Source organism: Panulirus ornatus, chromosome 29, assembly GCF_036320965.1.
Source record: "Panulirus ornatus isolate Po-2019 chromosome 29, ASM3632096v1, whole genome shotgun sequence".
In the NCBI taxonomy this organism is placed as follows: Eukaryota; Metazoa; Arthropoda; class Malacostraca; order Decapoda; family Palinuridae; genus Panulirus; species Panulirus ornatus.
The window spans coordinates 18378462-18406099 of record NC_092252.1 but is presented as its reverse complement, the minus strand read 5'-3'; the positions used below and the strand labels follow the sequence as shown (position 1 = coordinate 18406099).

Below are 27638 nucleotides of genomic sequence, written 5' to 3'. Positions count from 1 at the left end.
AACTCAGTCACCAGCTTCTGCAGTTTCTCACATGAATCAGCCACCAGCGCTGTATCATCAGCGAACAACAACTGACTCACTTCCCAAGCTCTCTCATCCCCAACAGACTTCATACTTGCCCCTCTTTCCAAAACTCTTGCATTTACCTCCCTAACAACCCCATCCATAAACAAATCAAACAACCATGGAGACATCACACACCCCTGCCGCAAACCTACATTCACTGAGAACCAATCACTTTCCTCTCTTCCTACACGTACACATGCCTTACATCCTCGATAAAAACTTTTCACTGCTTCTAACAACTTTCCTCCCACACCATATATTCTTAATACCTCCCACAGAGCATCTCTATCAACTCTATCATATGCCTTCTCCAGATCCATAAATGCTACATATATATATATATATATATATATATATATATATATATATATATATATATATATATATATATATATATATATATATATATATATATATATATGTATATATGGGAACTGTGGTTTCGGTACATTATTACATGACAGCTAGAGATTGAGTGTGAACGAATGGGGCCTTTGTTGTTTTTTCCTAGCGCTACCTCGCACACATGAGGGGGGAGGGGGCTGTTATTCCATGTGTGGCGAGGTGGCGATGGGAATGAATAAAGGCAGACAGTATGAATCATGTACATGTGTATATATGTATATGTCTGTGTGTGTATATATATGTATACATTGAGATGTATAGGTATGTATATTTGCGTGTGTGGACGTGTATGTATATACATGTGTATGTGGGTGGGTTGGGCCATTCTTTCGTCTGTTTCCTTGCGCTAACGCGGGAGACAGCGACAAAGCAAAATAAATAAATAAATAAAATATATATATATATATATATATATATATATATATATATATATATATATATATATATATATATATATATATATATATTTTTTTTTTTTTTTCTTTTTTTTCATACTATTCGCCATTTCCCGCATTAGCGAGGTAGCGTTAAGAACAGAGGACTGGGCCTTTGAGGGAATATCCTCATATGGCCCCCTTCTCTGTTCCTTCTTTTGGAAAATTTAAAAAAAAATGAGAGGGGAGGATTTCCAGCCCCCCGCTCCCATATATATATATACATATATATATATATATATATATATATATATATATATATTTATTTATATATATATATATATATATATATATATATATATATATATATATATATATATATATATATATATATATATATTTATTTATTTACATATATATATATATATATATATATATATATATATATATATATATATATATATATATATATATATATATATATATATATATTTATTTATTTACATGTATATATATATATATATATATATATATATATATATATATATATATATATATATATATATATATATATATATATATATATATATAAAGCAGTTAAAAGTGCTTTTTGCTCTTTGTTAAGCTGAAGGCTTCAGTCCGGGAGAAAAGAAGAATAATCTCTGAATTTTTTTTCATAAAGGCTGGAATCCCGTCTGTTTTTTTTGTGGAAGAAAAGGTCAGGTCACAGATATGCAGAGAAATATGAGGTTTGTATTTAGATGAAGAAGTGGAGAAAGAATGGGTGAGATTTGGAAGCGAAAAATGAGGAAGGCAAGTGCATGGTGGGTGGCGTTGTGTGTGTAGGCCAGTAGCTTAGTTTTAATGTGACAAATAACATCAATACTCTCACGTCAGGAGGGCAGTACTTCCCTGGGGCGACTGCTGGAGGGTAGTACTTCCCTGGACGGCTGCTGGAAGGTAGTACTTCCCTGGGGCGACTGGTGTCTACAACCTACTGACACGGAAGGTGTAAGATGGTTCCCGACTATCACTTCAACACTCCTATATACTTTCCAAATCTTCTCGGGTCATGGTCTCGTGTCTATGTCAATCATACGTTGCTCTGGCCTGACCAATTAAGACTTCTTACCCGCATATCCTGGACTTTGTGAGGTAAATCCTTAACATTGTTTGAGTCATGCCACCTCGGACTGGGTGGGACATTTGAATAGCCTTACAAACTGCAGCTCAGCAACAGTATCTCGTTTAAGAGGGGCTGGGAAAGGTACACAGATGCCTTACAGACGATATGATGCTCCTGAGCATTATCATAAGGACCGGAGGACAATGTCTTGGCGTCATCATCATTTCTACTGGACCTTCCAGGAAAGCACTCGCACAGCTCTGTTGGTAACACTGACTCACTCTCTCTCTCTCTCTCTCTCTCTCTCTCTCTCTCTCTCTCTCTCTCTCTCTCTCTCTCTTACCAGCACGTCTCACTCGTCGCCCAGCAAGGCCCCCTCCGGCTCCCGCTATGTGTGAACACAATATACCTGAGCCACATCAGCTGAGCCAGGGTTATGGTAGGCAAGTCATCCCCTGTGGCGTTGCTCTGTATGTCTTGGGCCCAACACAGCCACCACACGTCTGGCTAATGTCACACCCCAGCAACCCTCCCCACCAGATGACCAGCTTGAACCAGAGAATATTCTGTTATTGTTATCCTAGTATTTTGTTTGTCTCTGTCTCGCTATTACGAATTATCAGTTCGTGTGTCGTGCTCTGAGCTCCTTACGAATTATCAGTTCATGTGCTGTCCTCTGATCTTCCAGGTTCTGAGCCACATCATCCACCATCACATGCATTGCGTAATACAAATTTCCAGCTGCTCTACTGTTACTTCGCGTCTCATATCTACCAATTGTGACCCCCAGTTCTTCAGTTCAAACAGCTTATCTTGTACCATTACAATTATGGAAGTCGTGGTCATCAACTGCATGTCTTTCCCCTGATAACTGTCTGTTCATGATTGTTAACAGTCATCTGATGATAAATGCCTGTTTATGAATAGTCAGTCTGCAGCCACTAACCAAAAGCTTCATGATCACTCTCTGACATGTTCGTGGACTTCATCTCCCCATGACCACTAACCACCAGTTCAGGGCCACTACCCACCATCTTATGGCCACTGACTATCAGCAGACGCCTATCAACTCGCAGGTCACGGATAAAGGGGAAGAATGTATTGGAAACGTCCTGGGCATAAAGTCAGGGGTTGGTGAGAGGACAAAGGCTAAGGAAGGAGTAACACTACTCGTGAAGCAGGAGTTGTGGGAGTGTGTGATAGAGTATAAGGAAGTATATTCTGGATTGATGTGGGTAAAACTGAAAGTGGATGGAGAGAGATGGGTGATTATTAGTGCTTATGCACCTGGTCATGAGTAGAAAGAGGCAAGTGTCTTGGGAGCAGCTGAGTGAATGTGTCAGCAGTCTTGGCGCACGAGACTGGTTATTAGTGATGGGCGATTTAAATGCAAAGGTAAGTTTTGTGGCAGTGGAGAGTATATTTGGTTCGCACGGGGCATTCAGTGTTATGAATGGAAATGACGAAGATCTTATGGAGCTGTGTGCTGAGAAAAGACTGGTGATTGTGAATAACTGGTTTAAAAAGAGAGGTATACACAAGTATACGTATATGCATGGGATAGACGATCAACAGGCATTATCATATTAAGTATCAATTGACAGGCGTACAAAAGAGAGACTTTTGGATGTGAATGTGCTGAGAGGGGCAGTTGATGGGATGTCTGATCACCATCTTGTAGAAGCGAGGGTGAAGATTTGTAGAGGTTTTCCAAAAGAGAAAATGACGGGGAGAAGAGAATGGTGAGAGTAAGTGAGCTTGGAAAGGAGACTTATGTAAAGAAACATCAGCAAAGATTGATTGCCGAATGGCAAAAGGTGAGAGCAAAGGAAGTGAGGGGAGTGGGTGAGGAATGGGATGTATTTAGGGAAGCAGTAATGACATGTACAAGAGATGTATGTGCTATGCGAAAGGTGGGAGATGGGCAGTTTAGAAAGAGTAGCGAGTGGTGGGATGGAGAAGTAAAGTTGTTAGTGAAAGAGAAAAGAGAGAAGTTTGGACGATACAAGGAATGAGCGCAAATGACTGGGAGATGTATAAAAGAAAGTGGCGTGAGGTCAAGAGGAATGTGCAAGGGTTGAAAAAGAGAGCAAATGAGAGATGGGGTAAGAGAATTATCATTAGATTTTAGGAAAAATAAAAAGATGTTTAATGTTAATTGGTATTTGTTTGCTACCATCCCCCTGCTCTCATCCATTTCTTAAATATACATAAAGGGTAATGGATAATATGATGTACCTTCCTGCTGTACCTTGACTGTACCCGCAGCAGTCTATCATGTACCTTCCTTCTGTACCCTACTGTACCCGCAGCAGTCTATCATGTACCTTCCTGCTGTACCCTACTGTACCCGCAGCAGTCTATCGTGTACCTTCCTTCTGTACCCTACTGTACCTGCAGCAGTCTATCATGTACCTTCCTGCTGTACCCTACTGTACCTGCAGCAGTCTATCATGTACCTTCCTGCTGTACCCTACTGTACCTGCAGCAGTCTATCATGTACCTTCCTGCTGTACCCTACTGTACCTGCAGTAATCAATATATCGTGTGTCACCCACAGTCGGGGTTTTAATGTCAAAAACATTGGACAAAGTGGAATCCATATATATTTTTCATCCACAAAAATATGTTAATTAATTAATTACCTGCAGGTAATTCATGAAAGACAAAAAGTTCGATCATTAGTCAAGCTAATCAAGACTTCAATGGCGCCATTCATTAGCAATTCTAATTGGTAAAAGGCTTAATGACTCTACGGCACAGTAGGCAACCATATACAACACTCAGTATTATATGACACAATAGTCAGCATTGTATTATACAATAGTCAGCATTGTATTACACAATAGTCAGCATTGTATTACATAATGGTCAACATTGTATTACACAATGGTCAGCATTGTATTACACAATAGTCAGCATTGTATTACACAATAGTCAGCATTATCACACAATATTCAGCATTGTATTACACAATAGTCAGCATTATATTACACAATAGTTAGCATTGGATTACACAATAGTCAGCATTATATTACACAATATTCAGCATTGTATTACACAATAGTCAGCATTATATTACACAATATTCAGCATTGTATCACACAATAGTCAGCATTATATTACACAATAGTCAGCACTGTATTACACAATAGTCAGCAGTGTATTACACAATAGTCGGCATTGTATTGCACAATAATCAGTATTGTATTAACCAATAGTTGGCAATGTATTACACAATAATCAGCATTGTAACACAAGACAGTCAGCATTTGTATTACACAATGGGAAGCGATGTACCACACAACAATTAGCATTGTATCATACAGTAGTCAGCAATACACGACACAGAGGTCAGTCCCATATGACACAATAGTCAGCAGCGCATGACACAATGATTAACAACATATGACATAACACGAAGGTCAGCAACATATAACACGAAGGTCAGCAACATATAACACGAAGGTCAGCAACATATAACACGAAGGTCAGCAACATATAACACGAAGGTCAGCAACATATAACACGAATGTCAGCAACACAAAACACAACTGTCAACATTATATAAATGTCAGCAGTCTATAACATGAGTGTCAGCAACACATAACACGAATGTCAGCAACACAAAATACAACTGTCAACATTACATAAATGTCAGCAGTCTATAACATGAGTGTCAGCAACATATAACACGAATGTCAGCAACACAAAACACAATTGTAAGCAATATCATATCAATGTCAGCAGCCTATGAGTGTCAGCAACACATAACACGAATGTCAGCAACATATAACACGAAGGTCAGCAACATATAACACGAAGGTCAGCAACATATAACACGAAGGTCAGCAACACATACCACAACAGATAGCAACACAAAACACAACTATCAACAACATTATGTGAATGTCAGCTGTCTATAACATGAGTGTCAGCAACACATAACACGAATGTCAGCAACACAAAACACAACTGTCAATATTATATAAATGTCAGCAGTCTATAACATGAGTTTCAGCAACACATAACACGAATGTCAGCAACACAAAACACAACTGTCAACATTATATAAATGTCAGCAATCTATAACATGAGTGTCAGCAACACATACCACAACAGATAGCAACACAAAACACAATTGTAAGCAATATCATATAAATGTCAGCAGCCTATGAGTGTCAGCAACACATAACACGAATGTCAGCAACACAAAACACAACTGTAAGCAATATCATATCAATGTCAGCAGCCTATGAGTGTCAGCAACATATAACACATATCAATAACTTTCTCTGTCATGCTAGATTCGAGAGTTGCCTCCCACCTTGCTGAACCCAACAGCAGGGTTGCAGTGTGTGGTGTGATGCAGTGTTGTGTAGACGAACAACATGATAACTAAATCATTCCACTTAACCTCGTGAAATCCCATACTTACTTCACTTAAGTAAGTTGTGTGTGTGTGTTGAATTTCCTTCTTTCATTCCTTCCTTCCTGTGGCTGTTCGACTGTTGTAGCCAGAGAATACAGTAGAGGTTCTGAGGTGAAAGCCTTTCTTTCATTTCTATATATACTTTCTATAGATCAGCTGCAGATAGAACCAGAATTCTATGTACCCATATCATAACCAGGCTGGCCTCCTGTTTTCTGTTTGGACAATGTGCTCCTTATGTGTTGTTTTGACTGTTTCTCTTTGTATTCGCTCAATTTTTCAGATATTTGAATAGTTCTCTTGACCCCGGGATGCGTAATTTCTACGATATGAAAATGAATGATATTGTGCGTATATGTTTTGGCTACGCACTAATGTTAGATTCACCGTTGCGTATATGTTTTGTTTACGCACTAATGTTGATTCACAGTGACTGACGGTTGTTGTATGGGGAACAGTTAGGAAATTTCACGAATTATTAACCCTACATGATGACTCTGATGCATACATTTATCCTGATTATGTGAAAGATAAAGAATTGATGACACACACACCGGGCGAACGTCCATTATCTCGACTGATGGATGATAGTCCCAGGTATCATCTATGGTCGCTTGGGCCTTATGGTCACCCAGGTTTTTATGTCCCCAGATGAGTGGGGTTGTGTACGTAAGCCTTCGTTAACATCACACATGTTAAAAGTTAATTTATTGTACTTTCCCTACAGGATGTATGCACGTCTGATGTAGAGGAAGGAAACTGATGACCTTTCAGGTAATTATCTGTTCTGAAAACGTGTTACATTACAGAGACAAGTCTACAGAAAGATGTTGAAGTTGAGAAGCAGAGGGTAGAGATGGTGTGGCGCTGTGGAATAGGAGGGTGGAAGTGGTGTGGCAGCTGTGAAACAGGAGAGTGGAGGTGGTGTGGCAGCTGTAGACTAGGAGGGTGGAGGTGGTGTGGCAACTGTAGACTAGGAGGGTGGAGGTGGTGTGGCAGCTGTGACAGGAGGGTGGAGGTGGTGTGGCAGCTGTGGAACAGGAGGATGGAGGTGGTGTGGCAGCTGTGGAACAGGAGGATGGAGGTGGTGTGGCAGCTGTGGAACAGGAGGATGGAGGTGGTGTGGCAGCTGTGGAACAGGAGGATGGAGGTGGTGTGGCAGCTGTGGAACAGGAGGGTGGAGGTGGTGTGGCAGCTGTGGACCAGGAGAGTGGAGGTGGTGTGGCAGCTGTGGAACAGGAGGATGGAGGTGGTGTGGCAGCTGTGGAACAGGAATGTGGAGGTGGCTTAACAGCTGTGGAACAGTAGGGTGGAGTGAGGACGACGTGTGGAGGTGGGTCAGTCTCTGGTGGAGTCAAGGACGTTATGGGGAGGTGGAGCAGGCTCTGGTGGGGTCGAGGAGGGTGGGGTAATCAAGACGCCTCACAGTCTGGATGCCTCTTTCAAGACGTCCAATCACTTTTTAAGTCATTTCCTCTCACCTCAGGGGAAGGAAACACATTTCTCTAAGTGCTGAGGACCCATTCCGGACGCCTGGCTGCTGAAAAGCTTGAAGTGGAAGGACCAGAGGTTCTAGGAAGTACCCCATTGTGGCAATACGTAAAATGTGAGAAATACTTGTAGAACAAGACGATACATCTATCAGGAAACCCCTTGTTAACCAAGATGAAAAATGTGAAAAATGAGAGTAAAACAGGAAGATGAGCTTGAAAACATACATGCATGACCAAGCGATGAATACGAGAAATCCTTCTCTGGTAGAAGGATGGTCGAGTTAGTTCACCGTGAACTGATAACAGACGAAGTGAGATATGGAACCAAGTGAGGATATGTTGTTGAGCTGGACGCATACGGTGAGGAGAGGCGATTGTAAACTAGTGTAGGAAGGCTGTTGTCGAGGGTGGGGGAATGTGTGAGTACAGCTTGCTGAAGTGTGAGTTGGAAGCAAACTATTTGTACTTCAGGGTTGGCGGAGTGGGTATAGAGTGGTCGGGATGTAAAAAGGGTCTCGGGCTGTGGCACAGAAGTGAGTGCCGAATATATTGAGGTTAGATTTGACTGGGAATATTTTCGTTTGGCTGTCCAGGGTTCTGGATGCTTGTGGTTGCCAGGGAGATGGCGGTTGTGCAGAAGGGGGGTCCGTCTTCTTGTGTGGTTTGCGACTTGGTTGCATTTGCTCTTGACGTGGTGGATGGTATTCATGGTGGAGGGACTGAATCACTTGTGAGGGAGGGATACTGATGGATTCTTTACTTGTCCAGGTGAGGTACCTACAAGTGTTCTTAGGGCGGGTAGTGTGTATCTACTCTCTGTACTGATGTGTGTGGCGAAGTGGGGATGAATGTCGGTCGTGTGGCTTACCCACTGTGGCTGAGGTTCTGGTGGCTGACCAGGGTGACGGGAAGATCAGGGTGACGGGGAGACTAGTGTGAAGGGGAGACCAGTGTGACGGGAAGACCAGGGTGACGGGAAGACCAGGGTAACGGGAAGACAAGTGTGACGGAAAAACCAGGGTGAAGGGAAGACCAGGGTGACGGGGAGACTAGTGTGAAGGGGAGACCAGTGTGACGGGAAGACCAGGGTAACGGGAAGACCAGGGTGACGGGGAGACCAGGGTGACGGGAAGACCAGGGTGACGGGAAGACCAGTGTGAGGACCAGGGTGACGGGATGACCAGGGTGATAGAAAGACCAGGGTGACGGGAAGACCAGGGTGACGGGGAGACCAGGGTGACGGGATGACCAGGGTGACGGGAAGACCAGGGTGACGGAAAAACCAGGGTGAAGGGAAGACCAGGGTAACGGGAAGACCAGGGTGACGGGAAGACCAGGGTGACGGGGTCGGGTCGGATTCGTTGCGTATTGGGGGTTTAAAGTGTGACGGAAGATGGTTGTGGTGACGCAGATCTTGACGTTGAGCCAGTGTTCTGACACCCGTCATGTACGACGCGGGTTTGGTAGCGTCAGGCGACTACGATGTGATCGCCTGTGGGAGGTGATGGGAAGGTAGGTAGGTAGTTTAGGGAAGGGAGTGAAGAAGGTTGGAAGCAGGTGGATCCTCTTGTGAAGGACTCTTAGCATGATAGCCTTCGTGTGGAGAGCGGTATTGACTACCTTTTGTGTGAGGATTTACTTCGGGTGGAAGGAATCAAATGCTTTGCATAACCATCTCTTAACCTGCCTGTACTCCAGACACAGTCCTTATAAATGTCTTGGTGGCTGTAGAGTAAGTCCATGAAATCTCTCTTGATAGCAGATTAGAGGGAAAGGTTTTGGGAGTGGAGGAGTCTGGGAGGGGTTTGTTGGAGAGCTCGTGGGGCTGTGGGAAGGCGGGGAGGGAGAGAGAAAGATAGGGAAAGTGAAGGAAAGGAGATGAAGGGCAGCAGGTCCTGGGGCTCAACCAGAGGGTTCCACCGTGACGATCGAGGTGGAAATAATAAATCTAATGTGTCACAGTAACTTCGCCCAGGTGGGGATGAGCGAGACGTGTGTGCGTGTGTGTGTGTGTGTGTGTGTGTGTGTGTGTGTGTGTGTGTGTGTGTGTGTGTGTGTGAGTGTATGTGTGTGTGTGTGTGTGTGATGCTTCGTCAAGATTAAGCCTGGCACGGGACATTGTCAATAACAGGTTGTGTGTGTGTGTGTGTGTGTGTGTGTGTGTGTGTGTGTGTGAGTGTGTGTCTGTGTGTGCGTGTGCGTCTGTTTGGGGCGCTAGTACTGGCACAAGGTGGCCGCCCTCATATAACTGTAGTGTAGTAGGCATCTATGTGGGATATGTGTGTGTTGTGTACAATGTGAGAACTGCTTCCACTTAAATCAACTCAGACCATGTAAAAAAAAAAAAAACGACACGTAGATAGTTATTGGACAAACAAAAGAGTATTTTATAGATGACTTTTCTACAACTATATAATTTCTATTCCATTCAGCAATTTTCGGTAAATGTTTTTCTAAATACACATAAAAAGCAATGATTACTTTTTACACTGTGACTATGCGTTTTCTTTTGGCCATCGCTACATGATGAGTCTACTGACTCTATATTTCTTACGAAGTGAAGAAAACGGAGGAAAAAAATGATCCAGACATTAACTCCGTCTATAAATTAATTTCTTTGATTCTTTCTTCTTTTTTTCCCCGAGTGTTACAGCCATGTACAGCTGGTGCCAGCGAGGTTGGGCCTACCAATGAAGAAAACTTAAACAGGGAAAAAAATAGAATGAAAAGAAAATATATGAAAATCTGAACCGAACTTCTCTTAATGTTTCTATTGGGATGGTAAACTTGTTTCTAAAAAAGAAAACGGAGTTAAGTCATACAAATGATTAAGATACATAGATTTTGAACTGAATAGAAACGTTCAAAATGTCTGTCTTGTAATTCATTTTTATCAATAACTTTAACGAATAGCTTTGTTTCCCCTTTCTGTTATCTTTTATCTGACTGAACGTGACATGAACGTTATCAATGGCATAAGTATCTGATATTAATGTTTTCCCTGATGCATGAATACGTGTGTTTGTTTAGCATCATTAGCTTCTGTCATTATTCTTCACAGTTATCGAATTGTAATCAATTCTCATGTGTTCAGGTGAAGTGAACCAATGACTATCAGTTATCGCATAAATTATACGGTGTAAATATAACAAAAACTCAAACAAATGTTATTTTGCCTCGGGTTATAGAATGAATTATCCATTTTCGTTGACTAATGTAAAAAAAAAAAAAGATTAAAGGGGAGACTCCTGAAAGTAAACACATCCATTTTCCAAATTTTTCTGTGAAGTATTTCGGGGAAAAATATCATTTGATACATCACAATAACTCAAGCTCCCTCTTTGTATTAATCATGTGAGCATGTGTGTTAGTGAGACGGAAGCTGAGGTATTAATCCTTCGTGAAGTGATTAATGTTGTATTGTCTCTCGTCCATCACCTGCTACAATGATAATGACCAGCGTAGGAAACACGAGGTTCTTCTCTAGGTAAATGGCACACCAAAGCCAATAATGTTCCAAACAAGATTTCACAATACTTTTCGTAGAGAGTAATTGGGTTAACTGCCGGAAGTGGGGGTGTGAGGTCGTGTGTGTGTGTGTGTGTGTGTGTGTGTGTGTGTGTGTGGTGTAGTCTGTCAATCGCTCCTTTATGCTTTTTTTTGTGGCCAAGAGGTCGTTTGTGTATGTGTGTGTGTGTATGTGTGTGTGTGTGTGTGTGTGTGTGTGTGTGTGTGTGTGTGTGTGTGTGTGTGTGTGGTTTAATCTGCCATTCTTTCCCTTAATTTTTTTCTTGTGGCCAAGATCACATCTCCCTCCCTCCCTAAGGCAACATGATGCATGGTTCGCTTCTCCGTTGGTGACGGGTTGTGTGATCATGTGGATATGTCATCATGGTGTTCTTCTGCTGTTATCTTGGGTTATGAATGATCTGGGTGAATTTGTTATCTTAACACGACTGTGTCTTATCTCTCACATCATGGGTGAAGCTCTGCGTGTGTTATCGTGTTATCAGCGTGACTGATAATGCCATACGACTCTGCTGGTGTTATCAACGGGATCTCCGTGTTGTACATTAATCAATGATAGTGTCATATAAGTGTTGGTGTTATCTTGTCATCATGACTGATGATGATAGATTGATTTACAGGTTTTACCCTGTTATCATAACTGATAATCTTATATAACTGTGCAGTTGTTATCATAGTGGCGCCTGAGGTGATTACTATGAAAGTCAACTTCGAATGTAAAGCTCAGCTTGGCCATACAGGTTGGCCATACAGGTTGGCCATACAGGTTGGCCATACAGGTTGGCCATACAGGTTGGCCAGGCCACACAGGTTGCCACACAGGTTGGCCCAGGTTGGCCCAGGGTGGCCCAAGTTGGCACGCAGGTTGGCTCAGGTTGGCCCAGGTTGGCACACAGGTTGGGTCAGCTTGGCACACAGGTTGGCCCAAGTTGGCCCAGGTTGGCCCAAGTTGGCACTCAGGTTGGCCCAGGTTGGCACACAGGTTGGGTCAGCTTGGCACACAGGTTGGCCCAAGTTGGCCCAGGTTGGCCCAAGTTGGCACTCAGGTTGGCCCAAGTTGGCACTCAGGTTGGCCCAGGTTGGCCCAGGTTGGCCAAACAGGTTTTGTGATAGATTTCTGACAGGTTGCAGCAATACTAACTCCCAGTCTCTCTCTAATAACAACGACCCGACGTATCTGGTGTGTGGGGTGACAGATATGGATCAGTGGAGCGGCTGCTGCTCTGGGAGTGCCAGAAGTGACAAAACTAATATCAACTGGACAGTACGATGTCACCTTCGGCGAGGCTGAATAATCGTTAATCATTTCTCTGCTACTGATTGTAGAGCAGCTACGGAGCCCCATAAAAAAGAGCCAGTCGTACCTAGTGCCCTTGTAATGCAGGCGCCTCACTCTGTTGTGGCTGGGGTCCCCAGACTCTTGAGAAATGGATTTTTGAAAGGAGGAAATCCTGTTCCTCTGAAACTTTTTCGATCAAAGAATACGTGGTACATCCTCTTCCTTCGTGTCACCAGGGAGGCTGTGAAACGCGATACACACACACACACACACACACACACACACACACACACACACACACACACACACACACACACACACACCCACACACACACACACACACAAAGCAACAGCAGCAACAGCAGCAACCACAACTCAGAGACCATCCCTAATAGTTTCTAGACAATGATAATTATTCCACAGAACATTTTTGATAGCCTCCAGAGCACCCTAATTACTTAACAGAACATCCTTAACGACCTACACAATACGTCTCAACAGCCTCCAGCACGCCCTTAACAGCCTCCAAGACGCCCTTAACAGCCTCCAACACGCCCTTAACAGCCTCCAAAACAAACACATATACGCCCTCCGGACCGCACTTTAACAGCCTGCAGATCTAGGCCACCGCCAATCCAACATCACCATTAATTAAAGACCAGGACCACACTCAGTCCCACCCACCTCACTCCCATCCCGTCTCCCTCTGTGTACACCGTCTCACTACCTCCTATCTTCCGTCTCCCTGGCCCTCCATCCTTCCCCTAGTCTTCTCCTCCTCCAGCCCACCGGGCGTTGCACTGTCGCCCTGCAGGAGAGGCCAGAGTGAACAGGAAGCCGTCACCACCACCACCATCATCATCATCATCACATCCACCAACTATCGTGTCTAGAATTCGTCTCGTAAATTCGTGAAGGCCAGACTCCCCGCGTCTGAACTCCAGAACAGCCACAAGCCTAGCACTCGTCCTGAACCCACCTATTGCCTTCCCTGCCTGGCTCTTCTTCTTGTCCATCACAAAGCACGGTCAACTGGATACTACATCACTACCACTACTACTACTACCACTACTACTACTACTACTACTACTACTACTACTACTATCACTACTACTACCACTACTACTACTACTACCACTACTACTACTACTACTACTACTACTACTACTACTACTACTACTACCACTACTACTACTACCACTACTACTACTACTACTACTACTACTACCACTACTACTACTACCACTACTACTACTACCACTACTACTACTACTACTACTACTACTACTACTACTACTACTACTACTCTACTACTACTGCTACTATTACTAATGATACTACTACTACTACTATTACTACTGCTACTCTACTACTGCTACTACTACTACTATTACTACTATTACTACTTCTACTACCACTACTACTACTACTACTACTACTACTACTACCACTACTACTACCACACAGAATGTATACGGTCTAAGAGAGGTAGATAGACAGATATTAAGTCTATATATACACACGTATGGCTGAAGACTTCAGCTTTATGATAAATGGGTTCGCCCGGCTCTATAGACGGCATTGTGTTGCCTGAGGAAGACCTGCCGAGGGAAGACCCTAATGGAGGCCTCTTTTATCTTCACCACTGAGGCCTAGCGGGGGCCAGGCTCTGCCCCTGGTGAGGGCCATGTAGCAGATTGATCTGTGAGAAAGTAGTCTGGTGAGAATAGCGTGGGAGAATGACCTGTGTGTGTGTGTTAGTGGTGTATCAGAGCGTTCTAATGCATTGGTGTACAAGGGAGCTGGATTGTGAAAGTGGTGTCAGGCTGGTCTGTGAAAGTGGTTTGCGAAACTGTTCTGTGCGAAGGATGTGTCGAAGTGGTCTGCTAGAGCAGTGAGGTATACCGGTCTGTTAGTAGCTGTGTGTTGTGCTGGTCTGTGGGAACGTCGTGCCGTACTGGTCTGTGTGAGAGCGGAATGTGTAACTGGTCTATGAGAGTGGTCTGTCAAACTGGTCTGTGAGACGCCATCAGACCTACGTGGGAGGGAAAGTGGTGTCGTCAACGTCACCTCACAGCGCTAGGCGGGGCATCATACAGTGTAAGGGTTCCCCCGCTGCGTTGTTGTCCTGCCTGTAGACATGGTGGTCAAGATTGCGAATATAGACGACCTTGCAATGTCATATACGATCGTAATACATTGTCAAATGTGAGGCCTGGTGCTGGACTGTGGGCTAGATTTCAGTGCATTACACATGACAGTTAAAGAGTGGATGTGAGCGAATGGCGCCTTACTTCGTCTGTCCCTGGCGCTACCTCGCGGAAAAGGATGAGGCAAGAGAAATTTCCTCTTGCCTCGTTTTGGTTAACTTTTAAAGCTAGGGAGAGTGTGAGCCCATAACATCACTCTCCATATGATCGGAAGATAGATCATCATTGTCAGGTAATTCAGGACCATCTGCTTGGGCCTCTAAATCTAGCTAATAGCCATTTAATGTTTTTCCGATATGTGTATATAGATTTTGCGCGTGATCTAGTATTTGCTGATAACCACAAGGAAAATGAAACACGATAAGTTCTCAAGTGCACTTACGTATATTACTTACATCGTCAGGGGAGATATAAGAATGAGACAAAAGACGTAGAACACTTAGTTTATATACAAAGAAGAGTCGGAGCTAAGACGCCGTTGGTAGACAAGTGTTTCCGGGTGGTGGTGTTCGGGTCTGGCACTGCACCTCTTATCAGATTTTATCATGTGGACAAGACAGGGAACTGTATACAAATTCTTGACTACGATAAAGCTATCTGGTTTGTATAGACCTTCACTAATATTCATGTTACAATCCATTGTGTATTTAATAAGAAAAGATGAAATGGTATTTCTCTTGGTCAAGGGTTTTGTTATAAACTGATTTAACATTTTTATTCAGTTCAGTGGTCATAGATTTTAACATGATTACACAAATCATTTGATTCTTGTCCTGTTCTTATACTATATTAATGTTACTTAAGTCTGACATAGAGATCCCTACCAGTCTGCCCAATATTGAAAATATTACAGCTTTTACAAGGTATGCTGTAAACACAGCCCGTAGAATTTTCTGGCGAGTTCTTTATTAAGATATACTCAACAGTATTATCATTGCTGAAGGCTACATTTACATAGAATAATTCAAGCAAGCTGGGGAGTAATATAAGATTATCACTCAATTTGAGAACTAGAATATTCTTGGTATGAAGAGGAGGTTTCAGATTAACTCTATAAAATGATCTTTGCCAACTTAAGAAATTTATCAATGAAATATCTAGAATACTTCAACTTGGATCCAGTAGAATTTATCTTCTCAAACTCATCATTAATGAATTCTGGACTGCATATATGTAATGACCTATGAAACATAGACTGAAATTATGCTAATTTAACTCTCTCATGTTGAGCTGAGTAATAATGAATATATGAACAAACATTGGTAAGTTTTCTGTGTACGCTAAACTTATAAATTTTTCCAATCTAAAATGGTAACGTACAACTATCTTCCACTTCCACAGTATATTTGATAGAAGGAACTAAATTGTTTAGTAAAGGGAGAAATGTATGTAAATTTTCGCTTTGGCTAAACACAAAGAACATCATCTACATACGAGTATTAAGTATTTAGTAATCTTTTCATGGAATTCTTTGGAAGAAAATTACTGAGAGATATCTTACCCTCTAAGGCAATCTGGTTTAGGCATGTAGATGATGTTCTTTGTGTTTGGCCATTATTGCTCAACATGACAGAGTTAAGCAATTATCATTCCAGTCTTATGTTCCTCAGGGCATTACTTATATGCAGTCCAGAATCTATTGATGATGAGTTTGAGAAGATCAATTCTACTGGATCCAAGTTAAAGTGTCCTAGATCCTTCATTGATAAGTCGCTTAGTTGGTAAAGAAATAATTTTATAGAGTTAACCCCAAGAATCTTTTATATTTCCCATTTAGTGATAATATTATGTTGCTCCTCAGGTTGCTTAAATCCTTTAATGTGAATGTAGACTTCAGCAATAACAATATGTATAAAAATATCTTAATCAAAAAAGTCGTCAGAAGATTCTGCGGGCTGTGCTTACAGAGTACTTTGTAAAAGCTGTAATATGTTTTATATTGTGCAGACCGTTAAGGATCTATATATTAGACTTAATCAACATTAATACAGTATAGGAACAGAACAAGAATCAAATGCTTTGTTGAATCACGTTAAAAATCATGATCTTTGTATTGTCTGGAAAAACACTTATTCATCTAATAACTGTAACTCTTTAACCAAGAGAAATATCATTGAATCGTCTAAAATCAAATAGCACAAAGAACTGTAACATGAATGCTAGTGAAGGTCTATACAAACTGGACAGCTTTGTGGTACGCAAAAACTATACGACGGTCATAGTGCCAGACCCGACCTCCACCAACCGGAAACATTTGTGTAGCAACAGTGTCTCAGCTCCGCCTCTTCCTTGTATATAAACTGACAGTTGTAAGTCTTCAGCCTCATTCTTGAACATCCCCTGACGATGTAATCATTAAACGAAAGTATAAGTTTGTTGAGTATTCCTGGTAAATTATATGGGAGGGTATTGATTGAGAGGGTGAAGGCATGCACAGAGCATCAGATTGGGGAAGAGCAGTGTGGTTTCAGAAGTGGTAGAGGATGTGTGGATCAGGTGTTTGCTTTGAAGAATGTATGTGAGAAATACTTAGAAAAGCAAATGGATTTGTATGTAGCATTTATGGATCTGGAGAAGGCATATGATAGTGTTGATAGAGATGCTCTGTGGAAGGTATTAAGAATATATGGTGTGGGAGGCAAGTTGTTAGAAGCAGTGAAAAGTTTTTATCGAGGATGTAAGGCATGTGTACATGTAGGAAGAGAGGAAAGTGATTGGTTCTCAGTGAATGTAGGTTTGCGGCAGGGGTGTGTGATGTCTCCATGGTTGTTTAATTTGTTTATGGATGGGGTTGTTAGGGAGGTGAATGCAAGAGTTTTGGAAAGAGGGGCAAGTATGAAGTCTGTTGGGGATGAGAGAGCTTGGGAAGTGAGTCAGTTGTTGTTCGCTGATGATACAGCGCTGGTGGCTGATTCATGTGAGAAACTGCAGAAGCTGGTGACTGAGTTTGGTAAAGTGTGTGAAAGAAGAAAGTTAAGAGTAAATGTGAATAAGAGCAAGGTTATTAGGTACAGTAGGGTTGAGGGTCAAGTCAATTGGGAGGTGAGTTTGAATGGAGAAAAACTGGAGGAAGTGAAGTGTTTTAGATATCTGGGAGTGGATCTGGCAGCGGATGGAACCATGGAAGCGGAAGTGGATCATAGGGTGGGGGAGGGGGCGAAAATTCTGGGAGCCTTGAAGAATGTGTGGAAGTCGAGAACATTATCTCGGAAAGCAAAAATGGGTATGCTTGAAGGAATAGTGGTTCCAACAATGTTGTATGGTTGCGAGGCGTGGGCTATGGATAGAGTTGTGCGCAGGAGGATGGATGTGCTGGAAATGAGATGTTTGAGGACAATGTGTGGTGTGAGGTGGTTTGATCGCGTAAGTAACGTAAGGGTAAGAGAGATGTGTGGAAATAAAAAGAGCGTGGTTGAGAGAGCAGAAGAGGGTGTTTTGAAATGGTTTGGGCACATGGAGAGAATGAGTGAGGAAAGATTGACCAAGAGGATATATGTGTCGGAGGTGGAGGGAACGAGGAGAAGAGGGAGACCAAATTGGAGGTGGAAAGATGGAGTGAAAAAGATTTTGTGTGATCGGGGCCTGAACATGCAGGAGGGTGAAAGGAGGGCAAGGAATAGAGTGAATTGGAGCGATGTGGTATACCGGGGTTGACGTGCTGTCAGTGGATTGAATCAAGGCATGTGAAGCGTCTGGGGTAAACCATGGAAAGCTGTGTAGGTATGTATATTTGCGTGTGTGGACGTATGTATATACATGTGTATTGGGGTGGGTTGGGCCATTTCTTTCGTCTGTTTCCTTGCGCTACCTCGCAAACGCGGGAGACAGCGACGAGGTATAAAAAAAAAAAAAAAAATATATATATATATATATATATATATATATATATATATATGTGTGTGTGTGTGTGTGTATTTATCATACAAACCTACAACAACCAGGATCAAACCCGGGACCCCTGTCTAACAGGCGGGAATGCTATCGCAAGGCTATGGGCCTGGCTAATAGGAAATAACTATTCGAATACCATGTACTCGAATACACTTCATCTCACGTTGGTGAGCAACGGAGTCTACACCGGTCACCTCCCAACAGGCGCACATAGCCAGCAGATAGCATTTTACCGAACCTAACCGTACATAGTATTCGATTAGTTATTTCCCATTAGCCAGGCCCATAACCGAGCGGTAGCACTCCCGCCTGTTGCACAGGGGTCCCGAGTTCGATCCCGGCTGTTGGAGGTTTGTATGTTCTATGAAGGTGCGCGTTCCTATGCACTTTGTTCGTGTATATATATATATATATATATATATATATATATATATCCCTGGGGATAGGGGAGAAAGAATACTTCCCACGTATTCCCTGCGTGTCGTAGAAGGCGACTAAAACGGGAGGGAGCGGGGGTCTGGAAATCCTCCCCTCTCGTTTTTTTTTTTTTTTTTTTTCCAAAAGAGGGAACAGAGAAGGGGGCCAGGTGAGGGTATTCCCTCAAAGGCCCAGTCCTCTGCTCTTAACGCTACCTTGCTGACGCGGGAAATGGCGAATAGTATGAAAGAAAAAAGATATATATATATATATATATATATATATATATATATATGTGTACGTGTAGGAAGAGAGGAAAGTGATTGGTTCTCAGTGAATGTAGGTTTGCGGCAGGGGTGTGTGATGTCTCCATGGTTGTTTAATTTGTTTATGGATGGGGTTGTTAGGGAGGTAAATGCAAGAGTCCTGGAAAGAGGGGCAAGTATGAAGTCTGTTGGGGATGAGAGAGCTTGGGAAGTGAGTCAGTTGTTGTTCGCTGATGATACAGCGCTGGTGGCTGATTCATGTGAGAAACTGCAGAAGCTGGTGACTGAGTTTGGTAAAATGTGTGGAAGAAGAAAGTTAAGAGTAAATGTGAATAAGAGCAAGGTTATTAGGTACAGTAGGGTTGAGGGTCAAGTCAATTGGGAGGTGAGTTTGAATGGAGAAAAACTGGAGGAAGTGAAGTGTTTTAGATATCTGGGAGTGGATCTGTCAGCGGATGGAACCATGGAAGCGGAAGTGGATCATAGGGTGGGGGAGGGGGCGAAAATTTTGGGAGCCTTGAAAAATGTGTGGAAGTCGAGAACATTATCTCGGAAAGCAAAAATGGGTATGTTTGAAGGAATAGTGGTTCCAACAATGTTGTATGGTTGCGAGGCGTGGGCTATGGATAGAGTTGTGCGCAGGAGGATGGATGTGCTGGAAATGAGATGTTTGAGGACAATGTGTGGTGTGAGGTGGTTTGATCGAGTAAGTAACGTAAGGGTAAGAGAGATGTGTGGAAATAAAAAGAGCGTGGTTGAGAGAGCAGAAGAGGGTGTTTTGAAATGGTTTGGGCACATGGAGAGAATGAGTGAGGAAAGATTGACCAAGAGGATATATGTGTCGGAGGTGGAGGGAACGAGGAGAAGAGGGAGACCAAATTGGAGGTGGAAAGATGGAGTGAAAAAGATTTTGTGTGATCGGGGCCTGAACATGCAGGAGGGTGAAAGGAGGGCAAGGAATAGAGTGAATTGGAGCGATGTGGTATACAGGGTTTGACGTGCTGTCAGTGGATTGAATCAAGGCATGTGAAGCGTCTGGGGTAAACCATGGAAAGCTGTGTAGGTATGTATATTTGCGTGTGTGGACGTGTGTATGTACATGTGTATGGGGGGGGGGGGGTTGGGCCATTTCTTTCGTCTGTTTCCTTGCGCTACCTCGCAAACGCGGGAGACAGCGACAAAGTATAAAAAAAAAAAAAAAAAAAAAAAAAAATATATATATATATATATATATATATATATATATATATATATATATATATATATATATATATATATATATATATATATATATATAAACGCCCATTCACGTACATATACATATCAAGGTATACATGCATATACATACGCAGACATACATATATACTCAAGTACTTATTTAGTAGTTGCTGCCTTCATCTATTTCCGTCGCCACACCGCCATACAGGAAACAGCATTCCCCCTCCATATTTATATTTATTTATCTATTTTGCTTTGTCGCTGTCTCCCGCGTTAGCGAAGTAGCGCAAGGAAACAGACGAAAGAATGGCCCAACCCACCCACATACACATGTATATACATACACGTCCACACACGCAATGATACATACCTATACATCTCAATGTACACATATATATACACACACAGATATATACATATATACACATGTCCATAATTCATATTGTCTGCCTTTATTTATTCCCATCGCCACCCCGCCACACATGAAATAACAACCCCCTCCCCCTCATGTATGCGAGGTAGCGCTAGGAAAGACAACAAAGGCCCCATTCGTTCACACTCAGTCTCTAGCTGTCATGTAATAGTGCACCAAAACCACAGCTCCCTTTCCACATTCAGGCCCCACAGAAACTGTCCATGGTTTACCCCTGACGCTTAACATGCCCTGGTTCAATCCATTGGCAGCACGTCAACCCCGGTATACCACATCGCTCCAGTTCACTCTATTCCTTGCACGCCTTTCACCCTCCTGCATGTTCAGGCCCCGATCACTCACAATCTTTTTCACTCCATCTTTCCACCTCCAATTTGGTCTCCCACTTCTCGTTCCCTCCACCTCTGACACATATGTCCTCTTTGTCAATCTTTCCTCACTCATTCTCTCCATGTGACCAAACCATTTCAAAACACCCACTTCTGCGCTCTCAACCACACTCTTTTTATTTCCATACATCTCTCTTACCCTTTTATTACTTAGCCGATCAAACCACCTCACACCACATATTGTCCTCAAACATCACATTTCCAGCACATCCACCCACCTGCGCACAACTCTATCCATAGCCCACGCCTCGCAACCATACAACATTGTTGGAACCACTATTCCTTCAAATATACCTATTTTTGTTTTCCGAGATAATGTTCTCGACTTCCAAACATTCTTCAAGGCTCCCAGAATTTTCACCCCTTCCCCCACCCTATGATTCACTTCCGCTTCCATGGTTCCATCCGCTGCCAGATCCACTCCCAGATATCTAAAAGACTTTACTTCCTCCAGTTTTTCTCCATTCAAACTTACCTCCCAATTGACTTGACCCTCAACCCTACTGTACCTAATAACCTTGCTCTTATTCACATTTACTCTTAACTTTCTTCTTTCACACACTTTACCAAACTCAGTCACCAGCTTCTGCAGTTTCTCACATGAATCAGCCACCAGCGATGTATCATCAGCGAACAACAACTGACTCACTTCCCACGCTCTCTCATCCACAACAGACTGCATACTTGCCCCTCTTTCCAAAACTCTTGCATTCACCTCCCTAACAACCCCATCCGTAAACAAATTAAACAACCATGGAGACATCACACACCCCTGCCGCAAACCTACATTCACTGAGAACCAATCACTTTCCTCTCTTACTACACCTACACATGCCTTTCATCCTCGATAAAAACTTTTCACTGCTTCTAACAACTTGTCTCCCACACCATATATTCTTAATACCTTCCACAAAGCATCTCTATCAACTCTATCATATGCCTTCTCCAGATCCATAAATGCTACATACAAATCCATTTGCTTTTCTAAGTATTTCTCACATACATTCTTGAAAGCAAATACCTGATCCACACATCCTCTACCGCTTCTGAAACCACACTGCTCTTCCCCAATCTGATGCTCTGTACATGCCTTCACCCTCTTAATCAATACCCTCCCATGTAATTTACCAGGAATACTGAACAAACTTATACCTCTGTAATTTGAGCACTCACTCTTTTCCCCTTTGCCTTTGTACAATGGCACTATGCAAGCATCCCGCAAATCCTTAGGCACCTCATCATGAATCATACATACATTAAATAACCTTACCAACCAGTCAACAATACAGTCACCCCCTTTTTTGATAAATTCCACTGCAATACCATCCAAACCTGCTGCCTTGCCGGCTTTCATCTTCCGCAAAGCTTTTACTACCTCTTCTCTATTTACCCAATCATTTTTCCTAACCCTCTCACTTTGCACACCACCTCGACCAAAACACCCTATATCTGCCACTCTATCATCAAACACATTCAACAAACCTTCAAAATACTCACTCCATCTCCTTCTCATATCACCACTACTTGTTATCACCTCCCCATTAACCACCTTCAATGAAGTTCCCATTTGCTCCATTGTCTTACGCACTTTATTTACCTCCTTCCAAAACATCTTTTTATTCTCCCTAAAATTTAATGATACTCTCTCACCCCAACTCCCATTTGCCCTGTTTTTCACCTCTTGCACCTTTCTCATGACCTTCTGCCTCTTTCTTTTATACATCTCCCACTCATTTGCATTTTTTCCCTGCAAAAATCGTCCAAACGCCTCTTTCTTCTCTCTCACTGATAATCTTACTTCTTCATCCCTCCACTCACTACCCTTTCTAATCAACCAATCTCCCACGCTTCTCATGCCACAAGCATCTTTTGCGCAAGCCATCACTGCTTCCCTAAATACATCCCATTCCTCCCCCACTCCCCTTACCTCCTTTGTTCTCACCTTTTTCCATTCTGTACTCAGTCTCTCCTGGTACTTCCTCACACAAGTCTCCTTCCCAAGCTCACTTACTCTCACCCCTCTCTTCACCCCAACATTCTCTCTTCTTTTCTGAAAACCCCTACAAATCTTCACCTTCGCCTCCACAAGATAATGATCAGACATCCCTCCGGTTGCACCTCTCAGCACATTAACATCCAAAAGTCTCTCTTTCGCACGCCTATCAATTAACACGTAATCTGATAACGCTCTCTGGCCATCTCTCCTACTTACATACGTATATCTATATCTATATCTATATCTATATCTATATCTATATATATATATATATAGATAGGGGATAGGGGATTAAGAATACTTCCCACGTATTCCCTGCGTGTCGTAGAAGGCGACTAAAAGGGGAGGGAGCGGGGGGCTGGAAATCCTCCCCTCTCGGTTTTTTTTTCAATTTTCCAAAAGAAGGAACAGAGAATTGGGCCAGGTGAGGGTATTCCCTCAGAGGCCCAGTCCTCTGTTCTTAATGCTACCTCGCTAATGCGGGAAATGGCGAATAGTTTGAAAGAAAAAGAAAAGATATATATATATATATATATATATATATATATATATATATATATATATATATATATATATATATATTGCATGTCACAACAAGTGAATATTCGCCAAAAAAACATTTCAAATGATGTACAACAAACAACCATTTATTCCAGCCTTATCATGAAGGCTACAGATACGCTCGTTGATGTGATGAAACCTGGCAATTAAATCCCTGATCTCACCATAGATAGAGTCAGGGTGAGCGTCATTGTAACACAGTGGAGACTTTATCTGAGAGTTGCATCATGCCCTGAAATACTTGCAGGTGTGGCGAACAGGTCTCCCTGTGTCCAGTTGCAACACCTGTAGCTGCAGTGAGCAGTTTACCCCGTGTGACTACCTACATTTGTGGTAAGCATGTCTGTTAGTGCCTACCTGCAGCCACGACCACCTCCCTGGCATGCTCCTCGCCCGATGTTCCTCACTCGTGTCGGGTCGACCATCGCGCTGTAGCCGCCTTCACCTGTGTGGCAGGTCTGACGACCACATGGTTCAGGATCTGTTCTCGTTCACTTACTTCTCAAAAAGTACTTCACTCTTTCATGTTGTAAACACTACAGCACAGTAATGGGACCTTGACTACCTGATGTGTTGACCAGGTGAGTGATTGCGATTGGCGAGGAGATTTTTACGTCACGCGAAACCTGGTTTCTGATTGGTGTATGGAGCGTAAGAAGGGGGACGACGGGAGGTAAAGGGGCCAGATGTTGAGCCTGGTGGACAGTTGGTGTGTGGCCGCCGCGCGAGGCACGTCGACGGTGTGTTGCTCCTGCCAGACGGCTGACACGTGGCACCCAGTGCAAGACGAGGTGCCACCTTACTAACACACCTGCTAGTTGCCATGGCAGTGCTAACACAATGAGCCATATTGCCATACTGGAAGCCCATGAAACATGAAGTAACTGAACATAACTATTATTGTGAAGTGAATCTGGCCTCGTTGGTGAAGCGTCCCGCACACACCTCACCAGTTACCAGTACCTTACCTGGTGACACACCTGAAGACCATGACGAGCCATGCCGGGCACATGCTGCTGGTGCCTCCACCACCACACACTGTGCCGTAGAGCCCGGCTGCTGTGGCTGTGGTGGTAGAGGTTGGTGCTGTGTCAGGATGGGCGGCTTACTGTGCCGTGTGTGTGAGGCTGTGACCAGGAGGAAGACTGTCGACCCACCAGCCCCTGGCCTTCAACATCACCTCACCTTACTCGACCTGGCCGCTGTAGGTACGTTGACCCTTATAACCTCCCTATCCTCCGGATCTTGTCCTGTTACCAGGTACACACAACCTGGCTCTGAAAGATCATCCACCTTCACCACACTTAGAATTTGGGAAGTGAGGTGGTCCAGCCTCATCTCTCTTTGATAACTTATCAAAAAACACTTTATCTTTACGATTTTGATTATATTGACCGTATGGATTTGGCTGATATGTCGTAATTTTTGGAAAGAGTCAACACTCCGTTTGTTCTCATCCACGATAACTGAAATCAGACCCAAAAATTCAACTCTGTCGTGAAGTATTAGTTACCCTTTCGTTATAAGTGGCAGCACTCTGTCGCCACTGCTCCTTTAACTGTTGACAGGAAGGAAACTTCCTGATCTACTCCTGCAAGTATAAGTGTTGTGACATTGTTCCTTGATCCTCCTTGATCCCGTACCAATTGACAGCATCTATCCATTGTCTTTGATGATGACACTAAACTGGACACTGGCTACGAAAGAGAAAATATTACTTTATCATCTTTGTTTTTCAGGGTCATATTTACTATGATATCTGAATCTACAAATCAAATTGACTTTCTACCTCATAGCTCACAGAACGTCGATAAAATGTGGACTTCGTATGACCAATTATCCCTTCCAAGCTTGTCGTTTCATATCCCTTTGAATATCAACGATTTTTCAAGAAAATTGTCAAACACAGACATTTTATAAGACGGTAGGGAAGGTATACAGGTGAGGGACTGTATGGAGGCAGGGATGAAGGATGGCTGAGGGACAGTGTGGAGGCAGGGGTGAGGGACAGTGTGGAGGCAGGGGTGAGGGACAGTGTGGAGGCAGGGGTGAGGGATGGTTGAGGGACGGTGTGGAGGCAGGGGTGAGGGATAATTGAGGACCAGTGTGGAGGCAGGTGTGAGGGATGGTTGAAGGACATTGTGGAGGCAGGGATGAGGGATGGCTGAGGGACAGTGTGGAGGCAGGGGTGAGGGACAGTGTGGAGGCCTGGGTGAGGGATGGTTGAGGGAAGGTGTGGAGGCAGGGGTGAGGGATGGCTGAGGGACAGTGTGGAGGCAAGAGTGAGGGATGGTTGAGGGACAGTATGGAGGCAGGGGTGAGAGAGGAAAAGGAATGTAAACATGCAGCCATCCTGTATAGCCTTCTCGAAGCTGTTGGTGATGGTGGAAGAGATCAGAAGGATTAGTGTGCAGCTTTTTAGACCTAGAATGGAATGCCGTACCTCCGAAGCTTAATCAAATATTTTGGACTTTTCTTCAATAAAATTCAGTTGTCACCTGCGAGGCCTGTCTGTCAGTCTATCGAAGTCAGCATCACATTATAGATAATCACTTGCTGTAGTGGCTTTACTTACCACCTTATCATCGTCTGAGAATTTTCATATCTCCCAGCGCAACCCCTGTACCATTTACATTAACATATACCAGAAAAAAGACCGGGTCCCAAGACTGATCCCGGCGGCACGCCGCTTTTTACGTCTAACCATTCTGGGGCTCGGAAGTTAATAACTCTTCTTTGTGGGTAGGTTAGGTTAGGTTAGGTTAGGTTAGGTTAATCACTATACTCTTTGTGGTTAGTCAACCAGTTTTCTAACCAGTGAAGCATAATCTCATGAGGCTAAACTCTTTCCAGTACCCTTTTGATGCAGGACTTCACCTAATGCTTTCTGAAGATCATGCAAATAACGTCAACCACTTTGCTTCATCATACAATTCATTGCATAACTAAAAGAAACCAGACACATTAGTCATATAAGAAAGCTACGCCAGATGCCATGCTGCTGATTATAAGGCACTATGTGAAGGTTTGAGAGCGCATTTAGTCTTGGAATTGCCCTTAACACACACACACACACACACACACACACACACACACACACACACACACACACACACACACAAACACATAAAAAGACGATTTACAATCTATCTTATTATTTCTATTGTTCTGATTACCACAGTCATTAAGCCAGTTTGGCAATGATATCCGGGCAGGAATTGATAGCCTCTTTTAAATGACTATGTTCTATTGGCAAACACATGATCTTGCAGAACTCCCCTCTTAGTAAATGATTTACAGAAACTAGCAGATCCGGGTTCTCAGGGCCTTCGTCTGTTTGTTTCTGTTGTGGGCTAATATGCTACTGACTAGCTGGCTACTGACCTTTATATTCACACTTAAACTGAGCAGACGCTCCTACAACAACAAATGCTTGTTTTGTTTCGTCTGCAAACGGTGGAGTGGCATTGTTCTGTGGTGTAATCATTCACCTCCATTTTCTCCCTATTCATATCTGCCATATTGCCGACACAACCTTCTCCCTCAACACTAAC

At 43.0% G+C, this 27638-nt stretch overlaps 1 protein-coding gene across 2 annotated transcripts in view; it reads left to right on the top strand.

The window, feature by feature from the left end:
* The first annotated feature begins 24790 nt into the window (after positions 1-24790).
* Positions 24791-27638, top strand: part of LOC139757972 (cationic amino acid transporter 3-like) — a 93250-nt gene continuing 90402 nt past the window's right edge. For both annotated transcript variants that reach the window (XM_071678909.1, XM_071678908.1), the window contains exon 1: positions 24791-25292. In XM_071678909.1, the coding sequence (XP_071535010.1) occupies positions 24953-25292 (340 nt within the window). In that variant the 5' untranslated portion in view covers positions 24791-24952. The remainder of the gene's footprint in view (positions 25293-27638) is intronic.